This window comes from Ceratotherium simum, unplaced genomic scaffold (genome assembly GCF_057802395.1).
Source record: "Ceratotherium simum simum isolate JZ-2026a unplaced genomic scaffold, ASM5780239v1 HiC_scaffold_58, whole genome shotgun sequence".
Taxonomy (NCBI): Eukaryota; Metazoa; Chordata; class Mammalia; order Perissodactyla; family Rhinocerotidae; genus Ceratotherium; species Ceratotherium simum.
This window is the reverse complement of record NW_028261274.1, coordinates 104,721-125,000: the sequence shown is the minus strand read 5'-3', so window position 1 is coordinate 125,000 and position 20,280 is coordinate 104,721. Positions and strand designations below refer to the sequence as shown.

At 35.3% G+C, this 20,280-nt stretch overlaps 1 protein-coding gene across 1 annotated transcript in view; it reads right to left on the bottom strand.

Annotated features, from left to right (window-relative positions):
- Positions 1-4,393: 4,393 nt before the first annotated feature.
- Positions 4,394-20,280, bottom strand: part of LOC147911146 (5'-3' exoribonuclease 2-like) — a 61,588-nt gene continuing 45,701 nt past the window's right edge. Inside the window, exons 17-25 of the mRNA XM_087428497.1 lie at positions 17,421-17,539; positions 14,991-15,126; positions 13,372-13,479; positions 13,191-13,280; positions 12,441-12,513; positions 8,467-8,550; positions 7,165-7,262; positions 6,443-6,522; positions 4,394-5,069 (exon numbers count right to left, since the gene is read on the bottom strand). Of these exons, the coding sequence (XP_087284623.1) occupies positions 4,991-5,069; positions 6,443-6,522; positions 7,165-7,262; positions 8,467-8,550; positions 12,441-12,513; positions 13,191-13,280; positions 13,372-13,479; positions 14,991-15,126; positions 17,421-17,539 (867 nt within the window). The 3' untranslated portion in view covers positions 4,394-4,990. The remainder of the gene's footprint in view (positions 5,070-6,442; positions 6,523-7,164; positions 7,263-8,466; positions 8,551-12,440; positions 12,514-13,190; positions 13,281-13,371; positions 13,480-14,990; positions 15,127-17,420; positions 17,540-20,280) is intronic.

Sequence of the window (20,280 nt, the reverse complement as noted above, 5' to 3'; positions counted from 1 at the left end):
CTGCAAGTCACACACAGAAAGAGCTGAGACTAAGAAAATGAAGGAAACAGCCAAGTTAACAAGCTTCCAATGAGAAAATCCCAGGGTCACAGGGATAATCTCTCCCAAAGGACAAGGGTTTTAACATGAGATTTAACAAGACAGCTGAAACTAATGTTTGGGAAAACAAATGAATTTGTTTATCAAATATGTGCAGTTTATTGTATGTCAATTATTTCTCAATAAAATTGTCTTAAAAATTCCATTATTCATGCTCATGCTCTGAAAGGGAAAAATTTTCCAAGCTAATACGAAAACAATCTCCACGATCTCCCCTACCTCCTCTCAGAACCACACTCAACAGAGTTCTCTATATACTTAATATGGTACGAGCCATTAGGAGACAGAAAAGGAGTTTCTAAAAACAAGTTTGGAGGTCCCTGTTGAAGGGACAAGGGACACTATGATCTCAAAGATTAAAGCTTTCTTTTCTCTTGGATCTTTGAGAATGGTTTGAAGACTTGCTCTCTCCTAAAATGAGTTAAGCTTTCACGGGTGGAGAGATTTTTTCACATTTTAATTTGTTCCAAAAAATGTATAGTAACAACTATTATGTTTTTAGAAATTAAAGAACAAAAGAAGCTAAAGCACAACTCAACAGTACTTTTTCAATGTGTTAACATTAGCCACAACTTAAACAAATCTGCAAAAAGTGAAACAGATAAATTAGCCAGGAACCCATCAGGCAAAGACCCAAAGGGTAACATTTTATTTGGATCCAAACTTTTGAAGTTCTTCCAGGTTTATGTAATTCAAATTCTTCTAGGTAGAGAATTAAAAATAATGGAAATAATTTTATTATAATAAAATACATAAATAAATATAATGGAAATAATAGAGGGAGAAAAAAATATAGATAACTCTTTGACAAATTTCCACCACCAGAAACAAAAGGGATTAATCGTGGAGAGTTTTTCAGGGGGGGAAAGCACTAACACTGAGATAAGACAGGAGCACCTTCAGGGAGGAAATGAGTTAGAACAGCCTCTGGACTTAACCTAGGTAAGGTAAGAGGTAAGGTAAGAGAACTGTGTTTAGATTTACATTGTTTTATCTAATTCTGTAAACAGGACAATTATTTTTAAGTCCTTCTTCCAGGTGAAACAGTGCTGACTCACCCAGCAGAAGCTTCTATCCCACAAATCAGCTCTGACCCAGGAGCAGCATAATGGATCCCTTCCTTGGTACTTAACCTCCCTATTATTTTAATCACCTAACTGTCTTCATAAACACACCCAGGACAAAATAAATAAAAATTTAAAACCTAAGCATGGTTGAAAATAAGGAAACTGAACAGTGCTTTTATTTGTATCACAAGTAGCACTTTAAACACTATTAGTAAGAAAATACTGTAGCAAGTCTCAATAGAAAAGGAATAGAACGTACGACACCTTTTTCTGATTCAATTCACTTTAAGAATTATCCTTAGAAATGCTGTTTTAAGTACCATTATTGTTTGAGAGTACTAGCACACTTCACACAGAAAGCAGAAAATTCCAAATATCAAGTTTCACTTTTACTCTACCTTTCCCAGATACATTCCACGATTAAAGCTACATCAGCAACAGCAAGGCAAACTGTTCTGGCAGGGAAAATTCCACAATTCATAGACCTGATATTTGAAAACACTTAAAGAGTTTTATAGGACTTAAGATGCATTTTCCGACATTTTATGAGAAGAGGTCAAGCAGCTCAGCGTCCTGTGAAGTGTCACACGCAGGGACAGTTCAACTCCCCCAAGTGCTGTCAACCATCGAGTCTGTTCCTGCTGCATGTGCTCCGCCTCCTTCAGGCGTCTGGTTCTCAGTTATCTGCTGGGCAACCACGAGCCTTACACACACTGCAGTAACGGTCATATGAAAAATCTATCTTCACACACATGACATGTTTTAAAAATCCCCTTGAAGAGATGAAACATTCTATCCTTTGCCTGATTCATCCAAAGGTGAATACAGAAAGTTTGAAAATACTCCTCTGAAGAAACAAGTTTAGGCTCTTAGAAGACTTTAGCAAACACTGGTTCCAACACTATGAACAAATGAGCTTTTACATGGATTTAAAACTGTGCTGGGTGCGATGAGAGAAAAAGAAAAACCTAACAATGCTACTGACGAAAATGACAAATATAAAGATGACACAAATTATAGATTACCTTTTAGAAGATGAGAAAAGCAATGAAGGCTACAAAGGGAAGAACATTCCAAACAATGGGAGGAAGGCATAGAGGTCAATGGGATACCGAAGGGACCCACCTGGGTAGCAAGGAACCAGTGTCCTTGAAGAACTGTGGGGATTCAGACACAGAGCTATGGCTCTGCCAAATTATAAAAGGCCTTCCTTGAAAAAGCAAACGAGTGTAATTCCACCAGCACTACAGAGCAATCAAAGATTTCCGAGGGCCAGTGGTGTGTAAGAAAGATAAGCCAATAGATTCAGGGGGAAGGTGGACTCAAATAAAGCCGCTGCGAGGTCACTACAGTCATTCAGGAGAAGAAAACACAACACAGACTCACTGGGAAGAGCCACATACGAAACATAATTTGAAAGAAAAAAATATTCCACAACAGTGGTGTAGATAAAGGGAGTAATGTAGAGTGAGAAGCCAAAGCATATAATGGGCTCCCAAGTCTGGGCAAGTGGGGAAACAGGAGGCCCAGGGACACAAAGGAGAGACTGGCAAGGAGAACTGGTGACAGGCATAGGACAAAGACGTCAGTCTGGAGTACTGAGTTTGAGGTAGAACAAAGGGGTGTATGTGTGTGCACGTGCATGTACTCCTCCAGATGAACAGAAAATTGTGCTTGCTGCACTGGGAAGATAACTTTTCTGTAATTTTAAAATCATATGCAGGTTTTATATATTAAAAGTTAACCAAGAATTATTCTAAAAATATTATGTCTAAGCAAATTACAATGGTGAAGAGCAGGATGAGGAAAAGTAAGGGAGATAGCTCAGTTCTATTCAAAGTGGAGTTACTAACACGAATGATTTATGGAATCAGAATTAGAGAAAAAAAGATCTCTTAGGTTACACCCGACTGTATGCTCTAAGGATCCTTCTGTGAACTAAAGACACTTCAATAACGTCTATAATATACTTTCTCAACACTACAGATAAGACCTAACGTAATGGGAAGAACCCACCTAAATTCAACCTGAGTAAACAACTTCTCAAATATGGAATGGAATACCATACGCAAACAGAGAAGGGAAAAAAATGCCAGGAGTCAAAATAGAGAGAAATAACTGGCAATTGGCACTGGAAGCTGCATTCTCAGATTTTCGTTTATAAAGCAAACACAACACTGGGATGTACAAGCCTGTAAACAAACACACAAAAAACTGCAGTAAACTGGATCTCAGCCTCAACATTACCCCTCAAAGAAAACACTGAAAATCCCTCATAAAGTAAAAGTTAACTTTGGTCTTTCACAAATCTCAGAAATTAACTCAGATCAATTTTATTATGAAGTTATTTTCAATATATACCTAAATATGCACCTAGATCTGGGATTTGTTTTATAAATTTAACAATCTTGTGAACACAGTGGACGCCAAATAATACCAAAGGCCCCTTCAGGCTCAGGAAAAAAACCAACAACAATAACATCATACAAACAAAAACTCCAGGATTTGTCAATTTTCTAACTCTTCCCTTGGGCAAGTTGCTCTAACTAATTAGAAAGGTAAGTAGAATTAACCATTTCCAAAGGGCTGGGGAGGAAGGCCCTCGAAAACATGCAGAAAAATTGAGGAGCGCAAGCAAACAAGTGACAATCCAAAGAGGGAACCAGTGGGATTAACTGGGCCGCAGCACCACTGCCAGCCACAGACCCCAAGCATTAATAGGCAGTGTCCACACTGGATCTGTCAGAGCCAGACTGTTTGTGACGGGTGTAGGAGCACAGCTTACAATTCCGAACTCCACCTTCAACAAAAGAGCCCAAACACAAAGAGCCAGGACAAATTATGTGTAAAGGTAAACAAAATTGTGTGTAAAGATAAATAAAAGCAACTCATCTAGGAAGATTTTCTAAATTCCCCACAGTTTTCTTGAAATAAAAGACTTTCTAGAATCGCAGTTGCTATCTAAATCCATTAAAGACAGGAAAATAAATATGCCTATGCTTCACAATGAGAAATCTAAGTAAAATCTAAACTATTTCTTGAGAGTGAAAGCAATAATGAGTGGGAAAGGAGGATTCAGGAATAGCCTTCCCAAGCAGGCTTTTATGAAACACTTGAATTACTAGAATGTGTTTGCCTTAGTCTTGCCTAAAGATTGAAGAAAATGACAACATAAACCCTGCCATCAAGATTAGTAATTATATACAATAATTACACAAATGAGTAGGTAAGTTTGTTGATTTTTATTCTAAAGTCATATTATATTTTACATTATTTTTGCTCAATAGAAAATGCTATTACCATTGAAGAAATGAACTATAAATAAGTTATTCAGATAGCAGAAATTAGCCCTTTAAGTTTATAATAATTATTGATAAAAATTTCCACAAATTCATTCTATCTCAACTTAACCAAGATCAAGTATATAACAGTCTGCTTTTTAAACTCTGCAGGGCCACAACTATAATATAATTAAAACAACCTGTTATAATACAGTGACGCTGTGTGGGCCTCTGGGGTGTAGAGGTCTGTTTGCTCCTATATAGCAAACTATCCCTAGAAACTCCTACTTCCTACCTCCCACTTTCCTAATCCCGGAAGAATTGGAAGTTGTCAGGGGAAACCAGAAAGCTGAGAAACAAGCTTGTTAAATCAGTAACCTTAACAATACACATAATTTAAAGTCAAGAGGCTCTGCTCTGAGGTCTGCAATACAGGGACTCTCCAGTCTCAAAGCACTGCTGGAATAATAGCTGCCCTTTCCTTGGGAATCGGAGGTCTTCTTAAACTTATTTGCAAGCTCAGAGTTGTGTTTTGGGCGAATGTCACGTATTTTGGAAAACTGACCTGATTGCAGCATTCTGTGTCAGATCCCGTAACATGGGAACAGGAGAACACACTATTCTAAAGAGAAAGAAGAGAAGAATTATCTATTCGTAAATTGTAACCTTTTTGCTAAGTGGAAGTAAGATGTTGCTTTAGGAAAGAGAAATCATTAAAATGCACCAACAAAATATGATCATTTATATCTTTAAAAAAGGACCCCATCTTCCTTGTTTGTAAGCTCATTAACAGAAAACTATTATGGGCAAAGGGCTTATACCAGAATTTGTGAAGAATACCAACAAACCATGAGGAGGGGCTGGGGGAACAGACAAGTGAATAGAAAAAGAGAATAGGTACTTCATAAATGAGGAAAACCAAACGGTTAATAAATATACCATATGGCATTCAATTTCATTAGGAATCAGAGAAACACAACTGTAAACCACAAGGTGCCAATAGGCATCCACTAGATTGACAAAAATTAAGGTAGTGACAATTTCAAGGGTTTGCAAGAATGTACAGCAACAAGATCTCTCACAAACAGTGACTCAAATTATAAAATAGCGTAATCACTTTGGAAAACCACCCGACATTATCCAGAAAAGATGAAGATACATCTTTCATTAGCAAAATTCTATTCCTCCATATATACCCTTGAGCAGCAGTTCTCAAACTCTGATCTCAGAACCCCCTTACACTCTTAAAAACTGAGGACCTCAAAGAGCTTTTGTTTATGTTGGTTATGTCAATCAGTATTTACCTATTAAAAATTAAGGTTAATTTTAATTGAAAATTAAGAAATTAATTTAAGAAATCTGAAAATCTTTTAAAAATACTAAAGATAACAGTAATAGATTACACAACATACACAGATATTTAGTCAACATAACGTTTTTTTATGAAAAACTATTTTACAAAGTAAAACAAAAATAAATGAGAAGTGTCATTGTTTTACATTTTTGAAAATTTTTTTAATAATCTGGCTTGATATCTATCTTAATAGATGGATTCTCTTATCTGTTTCTGATTCAGTCCCTTGATATATCACATTACATTTAGCCTCTGGAAAACTCCACTGGACACTCAAGAAAGAAAGAGAGCAACAAAAGGAAATAAGATCATAACATCTTAGTATTATTATGGAAATAGTTTTGACCTTGTGGATCTCCGTAGGGACCTCCAGGGCTCCCTGCACTTGGCATCAAAGCCCAGCTCTTTAACATAGTAGCTCTGTCAGACATGTCACAGCTCAGACGTGTCACAGCTCTGACAGAGCTACTACGCTGAAGAACTGGGCTTTGACGCCAAGTCTTTTTTAGCCCAGCAGATTTCTGCTGTTGTTATTTTGTTTCCTCACTATTACTAGAAAATAAAATATTTAGGCAACAAGGAAAAAGATGCTAACTAAACTTCCTCCTAGTTGACCCAATTATATACAAATGAAGGCTTACTGATCTGGAAGAATGGCTTCTTCATCCAAAGAAAACTTTCCTTGAATCCCATGACATAGTTCAGGTGGTACACCCACTGGCTGTGGAAAAATGCATTCCTGATTATATATCCAAAAGAATGGAAATCAGGGACTCAAACATATACTTGGACACCGATGTTTACAGTAGCATTATTCTTAATAGCCAGAAAGTGGAAACAACCCAAGTTCTCATGAACAGATGAATGGATAAACATAATGGCGTATGTACACAAAATGGAGTATTATTCAGCCATAAAAGGAATGAAATTCTGACACATGCTACAACATGGATGTACCCTGAAAACATTATGCTAAGTGAAATAAGCCAGACACAAGAGGAAAAATATTGCATGATTCTACTTATATGAGGTACCAAGAAGAGGCAAATTCATAGGGACAGCAAATAGAAGAGAGATTACTAGAGGCTGGGAGGAGCGGTGAATGGAGAAGTATTGTTTAATATTGTTTAATGGGTATACAGTTTCTAGCTGGGAAGATGAAAAAGTTCTGGAAATGGATAGTGGTGATGGTTGCACAACATTGTGAATGGACTTCATGCCACAGATTTTTATATACTTAAAAACAGTTAAAATGGTAAATTTTTTTTCTACTTTACCAAAAATTTTTAAATGCATTCTCAATTAATTAACCAAATAATTATACTAACTGAAAACACTTCATGATGGCAAAAAAAGACCATACCTCTGTGGAACCTGTCTGATACAGCTCTAAAATGAAGTCGTGCAGTGGGTGATGTTTCCCCACAAATAAGACATCGCCTCCAAGACTATTTCTTCTAGCTGGGGGAAAGTAAGAAAAGAATAAAGATCTAACAATTATACCTACAAAAGCAACTTTTATGAGAGTAAAATAGGAAGCACCTAAATTGTAAAAACTTAATTATAAAGTTTACAAAAAATAATAGACCTAAACGTGTGATGCATCTCTGTAGAAGAAACAAAGCTTTGACAATAAAGTTTCGAAGATCAATGACTATCAGAAAAAATTATCCCTAAAAGATACCTGAATATAGTCTTGCAAGATAAGGGATAAAGTTTTCTTATTTATACAGAACTTAATTTCTTACTATAAGAAACATATAGACATTCTCTGAGGAAATACAAATAAACTGCATCATCTAATAACAAAGATTATCCTATGGATGGTTCATAATTATTTCTATAGGTTTATTATACTAGTATTAAATAAATTTTCCAACAAAGCCCAGCTTTACAATTTCCCAATACTTTTAACTGTCAGTATTAACGACAAAATGCCACTTTTTGTGTAAAATAACATTTCAAGTTAGCAATATGAGGGCAAATGCTTTTGTTTCAACCTAACCTTTCAAGCAAAGTTATTGTTATTTGGTGGGGATGAAGGGAAGAAGGGAGATGGAGGAAATTAATAATACCCTCCCAACATGCAAAAATACTTTTGTGTATGCATATTATACAAGAATCAAAGTCTTGGGCCTGCCGGGTGCTGTAGTGGTTAAATTAGCACACTCCACTTTGGTGGCCCAGGGTTTCACAGTTCCGGATCCTGGGTGCAGACCTATGCACCACTTATCAAGCCATGCTGTGGCAGGTGTCCCATGTATAAAGTAGAGGAAGATGGGCACGAATGTTAGCCCAGGGCCAATCGTGCTCAGCAAAAAGAGGAGGACTGGCAACAGATGTTAGCTCAGGGTTAATCTTCCTCACCAAAAAAAAAAAAAAAAAAAAAAGAATAAAAAAGTCAGAAGATATTCTTGAAGTATTGCTTTTTAATAAATTTAACAAACACTTGTAAGTTAAAAAATTTTATTTAATTACTATGCAACTTATGGATAATAAATTTTAAGAAGCAAAGTTAACTTTTGTCATAAAGAAGTCAAATCAATGATTTATGCCCCCTTTATGGGAAATTTGACAAATGAAAAAAAAGGTCTAATTTTACAAGGAAATGTAAAGTCTCTATTACACAGACTCAATGTCGACCAAGTGGAAGTATGATTCTTACTCTCTTCTGGAGTGAGGTCTGGGTATACCTCTTCTAGCGCAGCTCGCAGCCTTCGCTCATCAACGAATGGCAACAGAGCAACACCTGGGGAGACAAATGCACACCAAGCGGCCCAGCTATTAGGATCACCTAAATTTCAACTACCACTGGTCCATATAAACATTTCTAGTAGAATTTCCCTGCTGATATAAAAACATTTTGGAACTGAACTCTATTTAGCCAAATTTCAGATATAAATACTTTCCCATGGTGGTAGAAGAAAAAATTCTATTTGTTTTCCATCTTTAAAAGGGTTCATATGGAAAACCACGTTTGCTGAATCTTTACTCTGTGATGACAAAATTTTTAAATTAAATGAACAAGTGGCCACCTGGACACTGGTCTATGTTCTCACCTTACTTATTTACTAGGATGCCTTCGGGCAAGCCAGTAATCTCCTAAGGGCTTGAGCATATCCCTTTATCTTTCTAGGACTTGGTTTCTTCTTTTGTAAAAAGAGATCATTCAACCAAAATACTCAGAAGGTCTGTTCAACTGGAATATGTGGAACGTCTCTTTCAGCTCTAAAATTGCATAGTAGTCTGTTTACATTTTAAAACCTAATAATTAGGGCCGGCCCTGTGGCTTAGTGGTTAAGTGCACGCGCTCCGCTGCTGGCGGCCCGGGTTCGGATCCCGGGCGTGCACCGACGCACTGCTTGTCCAGCCATGCTGAGGCCGCGTCCCACATACAGCAACTAGAAGGCTGTGCAACTATGACATACAACTATCTACTGGGGCTTTGGGGAAAAATAAATAAATAAATAAAATTATTAAAAAAAAAAAAACCTACTAATTTATATACAAAAAATTTTTAGACTTGTTTAAATAACTTTGTCCCCGGGAGGGCATGTAGAATAGTGGCTGTTCATTTTTAGGCTGAAAACTGTCCTCTGCAGTGCGCTGGAATTAAGGTCATTATTTGGATCTACACGCATAATTTTCAAAGAATCACACGGGAATACAATTATCCATTACTACAAAAATATGCAAAGTTATTGAAGCATATATATATTCTGCTGTATATTATTATATATATTATAAATAGTATTTTGGCTAAATAAAAATTTTAAGATAAATAACGAGAAATGCTGACTAGAGCTAAATAATTTTGAAACCACTGCCACTCAGAACTGCTGTATTTGTGATTGTTCCCTTTAAAATGATGAGAAATGAAAGGTTTCCAAAGTTGTCTTTAAATTATTTAGCTACCATATTTTCAAAATTAGGAAACATGTTCAATTTTACTACCTAGTAGGGGAATATATATATTTTTTAAAGTTAAAAAGAAACTAGGTTCTAGTGTGAATTCTGAAGGTCCAAAAAGTGATTTCAAGGATTATTAACATCCATCATCTGAGTAAGGCTATTTATCAATTACCGGTAAACACTTATGTAGAAAAAACCTAGGCAGTGGTCAAGTTTTATTTAGTCATACACTTAACAAAATCTGTACCATGCAAAACTACATTATCTAGCTTTTGTTTTCTACCTACGGGCGCGCACCGACGCACTGCTTCTCCGGCCATGCTGAGGCCGCGTCCCACATACAGCCACTAGAAGGATGTGCAGCTATGACATACAACTATCTACTGGGGCTTTGGGGGAAAAATAAATAAATTAAAAAAAGAAAAAAATATTAAAAAAAAAAAATAAGATGTACTCAACTTAGACAAGAACTTACTTATTATCATGACTTCCGATAAGTTTTAAAGACATATGCAGAAATGACTATCTCCTAATAGTACTAAATTTTACCTCAAGAAAGATGTGTTCTTGCTACAGTCTAATAAATAAAAATATTTATATAACATATAAAAATATAGAAATGTTAAAGGTCTGAGTTTGAACCCATCCTAAAATTCATCTGGAATCTCAAGAGACCCCAAATAGCCAAAACAATCTTAAAAAATAAAAATAAAGTTGGAGGACTCCCACCTCCTGATTTCAAAACTTACTACAAAGATACAGTAATTAAAACAGTTCGGTACTGACTGGCACAAGAACAGACATATTGACCAATTGAATAGAGAGCCCAAAAATAAACCCTCACATACACGGTCAAATGACTTTCAACAAGGGTGCCAAGACCATTCAATGGGGTAAGGGCAGTCTTTTCAACAAATGGTGCTGGGAAAATGGACATCCACACACAAAAGAATGAAATTAGACCCTTACTTTATACCACATACAAAAATGAACTCAAGATGGATCAAAGACCTAAATGTAAGCTAAAACTATAAAACTCTTAGAAGAAAACAGGGAGGAAGCTTCATGACATTGGATTTGGCAATGATTTCTTGGATATGACATCAAAAGCACAGGCAACAACCACCAAACAGCCCAATAAAAATTGGACTTCATCAAAATTAAAAACTTTTGCGCATCAAAGGACACTATCAACAAAGTGAAAAGACAACCCACACAATGGGAGAAAATACATGCAAATCATATATCTGGTAAGAGTGCCCAGAATATATAAAGTATTCCTACAATACAACAAAAACCCAATTCAAAAATGGGCAAGGGACTTGAATAGATATTTCTCCAAAGAGACAGAAATAGCCAATAAGCACATGAAAAAAAGGTTCAACATCACTAATCATTAGGAAAACGGAAAGCAAAAACACAGTGATCACCACTGCACACCCATTAGGATGGCTACTATCAAAAAACAGAAAATAACAAATCTTGGCAAGGATGTGGAGAAACTGTAACTGTTGTACATTGCCTTACTTTTCCTCTGGATGATTTATACTACATTGATATACTCAGCAAGTGATCTGCATGCTTATATATTTACTTATTTATTTAAAAAATCCAGGCAAGGATTTATTTAACAAACACATAAATATACTTACTTACTTATGTATTTATATTATTACTTTACTGCCTCCCATTCTCCTATGTCTCTTCTCCTTCCAGTTAAATCAAAACATCCTCCACAAAACACGTTCAAAAACAACCTAAGGCCCCAATCCACTTACATATAACAAAATATGACCAGACCACAACACTTACACAACCCCAATCAATAGGTTGCAATTCTCATTATCATTCCATTAAAGTAATATGAAATTTCTGTTACTACATAACCAAAAGTCAACCCTAAAATCTCATAAAATAATGATTTTCAATTTATAAATTATTATTTATCCCCCTTTGTGCCACAATTCTCTTTGAGTCATTTTACTGGTCATCTGCATCACAGGGAATAATAAAGGAAAAAGAGTGAAAACATGATTTTACCAAACTGCTTATTATCCTAGAAAACTATATGGTGGAAGAAAAAGTTAAAATGATTTGCTGAAAGGGGCTTAGGTGTGAAATAATCGTTGGCTCACTGTGTGAGAGACCTCTCCACTGTGTTTTACATTCAGTCATCATCACACATTTGGTGAGTGATAAACAGTACCTTAAATTTAGTACTAATTTTATATTGTCATTCTTACAAAATCTGTGAACAGAAGGAATGAGAAAATAGATATGTAAATAATAAATAAACTTTAAGTAATGATTAATGCCAAGTACTTAAACTAAATTTCTAATACTTTTTTCAAAAGTTTCCATGGAGTATAAGTGAATCTCCACATGGACACTTCATGTTTCTACAACTCTCAGCAACCTCACAAGGTGTCAATGAGCTACTGATGGAAGGAGCATGTCCCACATCCCATTAATTAATCACAAAGGAGACAAAAGATATAATCATTAATCTATTTCAACTCAATTTACTGTTTATCAAAATGCTACTATTAAAATTACTGTTAATCATTGCTAATCCCAGGTTAGATGAAAAAATATCAAAATTTCACATATAATTTTTAAAATTCTTATCTTTTACAGAAATTCTTTCATCCCATAAATCACGTCTGCTGACAGTTTACCAAAAGGAGAAAATTATTTTAACCAAAAGGAATAATGTCTAAATTTTACCTTGCCAGGCATATTTCTTCCCATTTAAATCAATAGCAAAATCTTCAGGGTAGAAGTCAATTATACTAGAATCCTGTATCAGGGAGAAAAGCAAAAATTCAAAACAAAAGTCACATATTTCTGTTATAAAGAATTTGATACAACTTTCATTCAAGTTATCAGGCCTGATAAGAAAATGAAGTTTCATTCCTTTTAAAAAATGTCATTAAGATATCAGGTCACTAATCCTGGGCCTAGTAAAAACAAAATTAACAATTTTATTTTAAAAGATGAAAATAAAAAGGCCTTATTATAAAAGAATTTTAGAACTGACGACTGTGGGCCCAAGACAGTGAAGAGTTTATTAACTCTAATAATTCCTACTTCTCAGCTGGGTGTCACTCTTTCTAGCTAGGACACAAAACACACGCAGCGGTGACTGCAGGTAAACCAGCCTTCATGCTCTGGTACCCACCACACATGGCTGGAACCAATAAAAATAATGACTTACAGGTATGCTGAGAACAAAATGACTGTTATAAGAATTTCTCCCAAACACATATCAATTTTATTTACTGGGTAGGGTACTGATGGCCAAGGAAAGCAGGGGAAAAAAAGTAGTAAAAAATATACAGAAGAATCCAAATACTTTTACTTTGTTTCTGGACTTCACTATTGTAACTATAAGATGCAAAAGCAATTGTGACTAGTGCTAGCAAAATGTACGACAAAAACCCAGTTATCAACACACTCAAAAACTAAGACACTCACAGGATCACTCATGAGCTTCCGCCATGATGGAGGTAGGAAGTTACCACTTGCAGCTGGAAAAACTCCCATAAGTTGTTCCAGTGGTTTAAACTGCAAGAAAGAAAAAAAGTTTAAGATAAGACACAATTTTTATCTAAGCCAAAATTCTACAAATGTTATGGCTCTAAATACTCAAGCTTACCGGTTTAGTACCCTTCTCAAAATCAGAAGGCATGTCTGCAATACCTTCCAAGTCTGAAGCAAATGGTGCATAATGAAATGGATAATACCACTTCCAGGAAGCACAGCCCTAAAATCAGTAAAAACAAACAAAAAACAACAACAAAAACAAATCTATGTTAATGATGGACACGGTAAAGACAAAAAAATTAAACTATCAACCTATAATATTCTACTGATAAAACATATGACTTTTGGTATACATTCCATATATTAATTTTTTTCCATGAGTCCTAAAAGATGTTTGGATTAAATCTAAACTTTTACTTCGTATCAATGGCTCCTTGATTTAAAAAATACTGCAAAGCATCTTTAATAATCAGTAGTTAATACCAAACTTTATAATAACAAACACAATTTGGTGAAGATTTTTATCCTTAAAATGTGTTTGGTGACATTTCTTTCCCACTCGAGAGCTGCTATCATCACATAAAATGAAGAACAACTGCAGCTGACACTCACTGAGTGTACAGGTGGGTAAGGGACATCACTAGAAGAGTGACTGAGAGTAAAAGAGCCAAAAGTTTCATTTTACAATTCCCTATTATATTTTCATGTGACAACTTTCTCTTTACTTTAAAAATATTTAAGTAAACCAATCAAAAAGAAAAAACAGTAAGTTATACTCAAAGAAAAGAGAAGCCTTCCTGAAATGAGTTTTGACTCTGCGCCTAGTGAATTAAAATCCTGAGGGTCAGAGCCGGCCCAGTGGCACAGCAGTTAAGGTCACACGTTCCACTTCAGCGGCCCAGGATTCGCCGGTTTGAATCCTGGGCTCGGACCTACTCATTGCTCATCAAGCCATGCTGAGGCGGTGTCCCACATAGAAGAACCAGAAGGATTTACAACTAGGATATACAACTAGGTACTGGGAGCTTTGGGGAGAAAAATGTTGAGGGTCGGAGTAAAACACGAAATGAGAATATTTTACAATTGATACTTAGTGTATTAAATTACTTTCTACTTTCCAACAAACTTCACCTATTCCCAAGTCACATCAAATTTGCTTCACTCCCCAAGCACGAAACCAGGTATTATCAGTGCTACAATCCCCTATATGTCCGCCTAATCTCACCAATCTGACATCTCATTTATCAAAAGCTTTAAGTCAGATACAGATTACTCCAATGAGAATGCACTTCATGTAACATCACTACACTATATGGAGGAAATGGTATCATTCAAATGCCTTTCAAATTCTTACCAGTTATTTTCCAGGCTTTTGTCCTTTGTTCAGTCATTTAGCGACTGTGTATTAGTTACTCTGTTATTTTTTATTCCAATTAAACAAAACAATAAACTTTAATAATTTTAAAGACCAAGTACTCTCAACCACACTATTTAATGCTGAAATTCTTTAGCATAACAAAAATTAGCTTCGTTTATATATTAACACCTAAGGAGCTTCAAAGGCTTTACAAACAAATCTTATTTAAAGTAATGAATTTCTTTATAGGAAGCTTGAAAATATGAGTCTGGGTTCAATTTCAGAATATAGCTCAACAACACACACTATTATAGAAATAACTATTTTCTTAAAATGATTAACTAGAGATTTAGAGGAAAATATTCATTTTGTACCTGGTAATAATATCGAAGAACCCAGCAGAGCCCTTCAACGTAAGACTGTACAACTTTACGACGGAATTTGTCATCAGCTGCATCAACATCAAATTTGTTCTTGTAGTACCGCTGCTTCCAACCAGCTTCCCAAAGCCTAAAAATTAGGCAAAGCCAGTTCATGTTGAATTAATACACTTTCAGTAACTAGCTACCAATTTACCATCCAAATCAATTTATACTTAATATCCAGGTAAAATGTAAATGAGTTAAACAGTAATATTAACATAGCTTCATTTAATTATTTCTAAAAAGTCCACTTTCACAGGATTTATTATCAACTTAAAGATAGTTAAACGTTAAAAAATCAAACACTGATTCTAGAAAGATCATTACAAAACTACAGAAAAAAAAAAAGAATAACCATTTATTAAAGTAGATACACAACACTTCTTTGCTCAGATTTTCATACTGTTTTACATGTTTTTTTGATTGTAGAAGAATTCTAAAACTACATTTTAAGATTCAAACACTGAAGATATTTTATATAGTTCAAGTTCCTCAGTTTGTTAAAATATATCTAAATTACACAAAGAAAGTCAACTAAATTACTTTTTTAAAAAAGAATAATCTAGAAACCAGGCAGAAATTATGTATATACCTACTCTCCCTATCCTTGGGCCTTCTCCCTCATTCAGCAAAGCGTTGTTGGCATAAGTGAAGGACACAGACACACAGACACAGACACACACACACACACGTTCTGGTAAAACTTAGAAGGAGGTCATCAATTCACTAAATTTTCATTAATCACTGAAAATACAATGTGAAAAACCACATTTTCACTCAAAGTATATTTTTTTAAGTACTCATTTCTCAATCTCTGAAAGATTTAAAGATGCCAAAGAATACTAAAAAAAAATCAAGAACGATCAAGAACATCAGGATGATTCTCCATTAAGGGCTCTTTTCTATCATGTGCCAGATCTTACTAATTAATTGCACTCATGTTTCAGAATACACCATACCAATTTTTTTTATTTAGTTTTTTTTGAGGACCATCAGCCCTGAGCTAACATCCAATGCCAATCCTCCCCTATTTTGCTGTGAAAGATTGGCCCTGGGCTAATATCCATGCCCATCTTCCTTTACTTTATAGGGGATGCCGCCACAGCATGGGTTGACAAGCGGTTGAACCTGCGAACCCCAGGCCGCCGAAGCGGAGTGCACACACTTAACTGCTGTGCCACCGTGCCGGCCCCTACACCATACCAATTTTAACTTTGCCCCCACGCAAAAGATTTACAGAACATCAATTAGGAGAAATATCTTCTATCCATAATGTTGAATATCACTATTTTACAGAAACTATTAATGAAATAAATGCTAAGAACTCCAAGCATTTCTTGATAGAAGCAATTCTACTTTGATTATCTTCAGCACCAAAATTAAACAATAAAGTACTAAAAAAATCAAGTTAACTATTAAGCTGATATTGATCATGATGGCTACATGGTAAAACAAAAAATATACTCCAAGAGTTGCAGAAGCAGAGGATAAAAACTCAGATCAGGTAAATGCTCAATCACAAGTCACCACAGATCTCTGAATCTGACATCAAAAGATGTTGGGAAAATACAGAACCAGACATGACACTTGTGAAGTTTCTAATCATAAATACAAACACATCATCCACGTCCTATAAAAGAAGCATGAGCTGTGAACCACTACTGTTTAACTTTGAAATAAATCATTTTGCAAAATTCTAAATGAGTTACAATTATTGAGGTTGTTGGCCCTTTGCACTTGAGCCCAGGGTTCAAATCCAGATTTAATCACACAAGAAGCTGTTAATCTTATTATATAATGATCTCAAACTTCTGTATAAATTAAAGAATCCAATTTTCCTATTATAAATTTTAAGTATATAGCTAATGGGAAACTTCTGTCATGAAATATAATTGTGCATATACAAGTTCGTGGTTTTTAAAAATACATTTATCTCTTAACCAAAAGCCTTTTGCATATTTCATTTTAAAGAAGAAACTTTTCAATTGAGATGATTAAAACAAACTATATCAAGTAACCAAATGTAACTGAACTTTCTGGGTTAAGCAGCTTGAAAATTTAATCTCATAACAGTAACATTCAGATCACATAAAGCTAAACACCTCATGTCTAGCCGATCTAGTGCCTGGTCTCAGAGGGAAAAGTGGCTTGGAGGACGAAAACCAGCATGCATACTAATCTAGATACTTAGGTTTAACAGCTATAGCTTACACATCTCACTGGAATTTACTGACTATCCTAACCCTCCACATTAATTACTGGTGGATAAAAAGATCACAGGCAAGCATCTGAAGGCACTGCTGCTCTAAGCGAAATAGCATTAATTAGACAGCATCTATTTCAGCAATTTGCTAACAAAGTGCTACCAAAAAATGGCTTCACCTGACGTTATCCTCTGGTTCAGGTTCACTGTCACTGTCTTCTGCTTTTCGCTTAATTCCTCCTATCGGAGACGGGGAGCCATCAGAAGTGAAACTCGTATTAGGAGATACTGAAGGACTCTGTAGACAATTATGACATTACAGAGGAAGGATTTAATTATTCATTTCACATAAGAAGTTATATCCAACTACTGTTACCACCATGCTTCACAGTAATACATTTTTTTAAAGCTATTAAATAGATATGGTAAATATATTTAGAAAGTATAAAGACTGATCTCGGCCTACTCCACCTCTCCAAAAAAGAATAATATAGTACCAAGCCTCCTATGCTTAAACTCAAAAGAATTTGAACATTAGGGTAAAAACTGCTTCAGAAGAAATGAGAAAAACTTAATTTCATAGATTTTTTTTTTTTTAATTATAGGACTTGAACATTTTTTTCCTTTGGTGGTTCCCTCGTGTTATGAATTTGTGATCACTTTCCACCAATTAACTAACAAAGCTGTAAGGGGAAAAATATATATATACGTATATAAATTAATACATAAAATAGTCAATGCTGGTGAGAATAAAGTTAGATGTAAGTGGTTCAACCTAGTACAACCATTCTAGAAAGCAACAGTTTAATGAGACTCCGCCAGATAACTGTTAAACTATTTTATACATGTTGTTTTAAAATTCATTGTACAAATAAAATCTATTAGTCATCTTAGGAAAATGCAGCTTTTATTATTATTTCAAAGACTTGGATACCACTTTAAATTTACCATTATCTTCCCTTTGTACCTAACTCAATGAACATAGTAGCACCCTAAAGTATTTTAATATTTAACTAAAAAATTAGGGGCAGCTTGGTGGCATAGTGGTTAAGTTCACACACTCCGCTTCAGCGGCCCGGGGTTCACAGGTTCAGATCCCGGGCGCACACCTACACATCACTCAGCAAGCCATGCTGTGGTGGCATCCTACATACAAAATAGAGGAGGATGGGCATGGATGTTAGCTTAGGGCCAAACTTCCTCAGCAAAAAGAAGAAGATTGACAACAGACGTTAGCTCAGAGCCAATCTTTCTCACACACACACAAAAAAATTAAAATGTTCTGCAACTTTAATGTTAAATGACCAAAAACCTAAGTGGCAGAAAATGTTTTCATGGTAAAGTTTTTCTTCTGTTATTCACAGTATATTAGATATTTCAAGTAAATTATTTTTAAATCGAGAACTGAGGAGCCTATTTTAATGATACTGTAACTAAAACCTCAGCATGAAGGTAGTTCACACCAAAGGCCAAGAAAAGTTACAACAAAGCAAAACTATATTTCACATAGAGCTCACAACACTTTCCTTTAATAAATGTATAATATCAATTTTATTCATGATACTGTATGGCTAATACTATCAAAAAAAAAAAAAAATAGAAAACAGGGGTCAGCCCTGTGGCCTAGTGGTTAAGTTTGGGGCCCTCTGCTTCAGCGGCCCGGGTTCAGTTCCCAGGCACAGACCTAAAACACTCGTTGGCAGCCACCTATATACAAAATAGAGGAAGATGGGCACAGATGTTAGCTTAGGGCAAATCTTCCTCAAGCAAAAAGAGGAAGATTGGCAACAGATGATAGCTTAGGGCCAATCTTCCTCACCAAAACAAAACAAAACAAAACAAAACCACAAACAATAAAAATAAATCCAGGAAGGCACTGTTGTACTTGGAAAATGAGATGGGTATTTTCAGTCAGACACAGCTGAGTCTGAAATACCAAGTCCAACCTTTAACGGCTGTATGGCCTTGGGCAATTTATTTAACCTCTGTCAGCCTCAACTTCCAACAGGGATGATATGTTCTATCTCTTTACAGGTTATAGCAAGGATTAAATGAAACAATATATGTAAAACATCAAAGCTGCCTGCCTGGCGCATGGTGGTTAACCATTCAGTAAGTCATCCCTATTAGTTTTTAAACAACACTAATCCATTTGGATTAAATTATGAGAGTGATATTCCTATCAATCATCTAAGTACAGAGAAGTTGTAAACAAAGCAATCTTTCCCAAATTCACAAACAAGATATAAATTATCTTTAGACAACAAAAATAACATACCTTCAAGGGAAAAAAAGAAGAAAAGAAGTTGTTTGCTCTTTAATGCTAAATATCTGCTGCTCTTTTCTGCTCTATCTCTACTAACAAAAGTATTCAGAAATATTCTTTCCTAAACATACCAGAGTCATACCAATTCATTCAAATTTCTTTTTAAAAAGCTGTTTTTGCAATCAAAGTTTATTAAACTGAGAATGGTCGCAAATATAATGAAACTACACTTCAGAATGCAAAATTTAAAAACATATTTATGAGGAAACAGAAGCTATCTAATAAAACATTAACAATGTTGACCATCAGTAGATACCAGTCAAGTACTGGAGCCCAGCACACCCAAACAGCTCAGAAAAAATAACACAGCAAAAATCCATAACTGTAAAGGCTTCCTTTAAATAAACTGGTAATTTGGCTTCATGATTTCCTTAAATTCAACACATTCTAGATGAAAACTCCTCTATGCAAAGATTCCAGTAGAAATAACTGTGTCAAGGAGAATTAAGACAGGATCAAATAAGCAACCTAATCACCAATCTCCCCATTCCTATTCCCATGGCAGACATTATTAATCAATATAGTCTAATCCTGTGGAGCCTGAATATTGGAATCTTTCTCAAAGCAATCATAGCTGGCAAAGTTTAAACCTACCTGCCTCCCTGAGATTAAGAAAAGAGCATTTTATCATCAACGTGGTGTTTGCAATACTAGTCACTCTCAGTTCACTCTGTGAGGACGGCAGTCACTATAATCTTAAATGATGGACATCA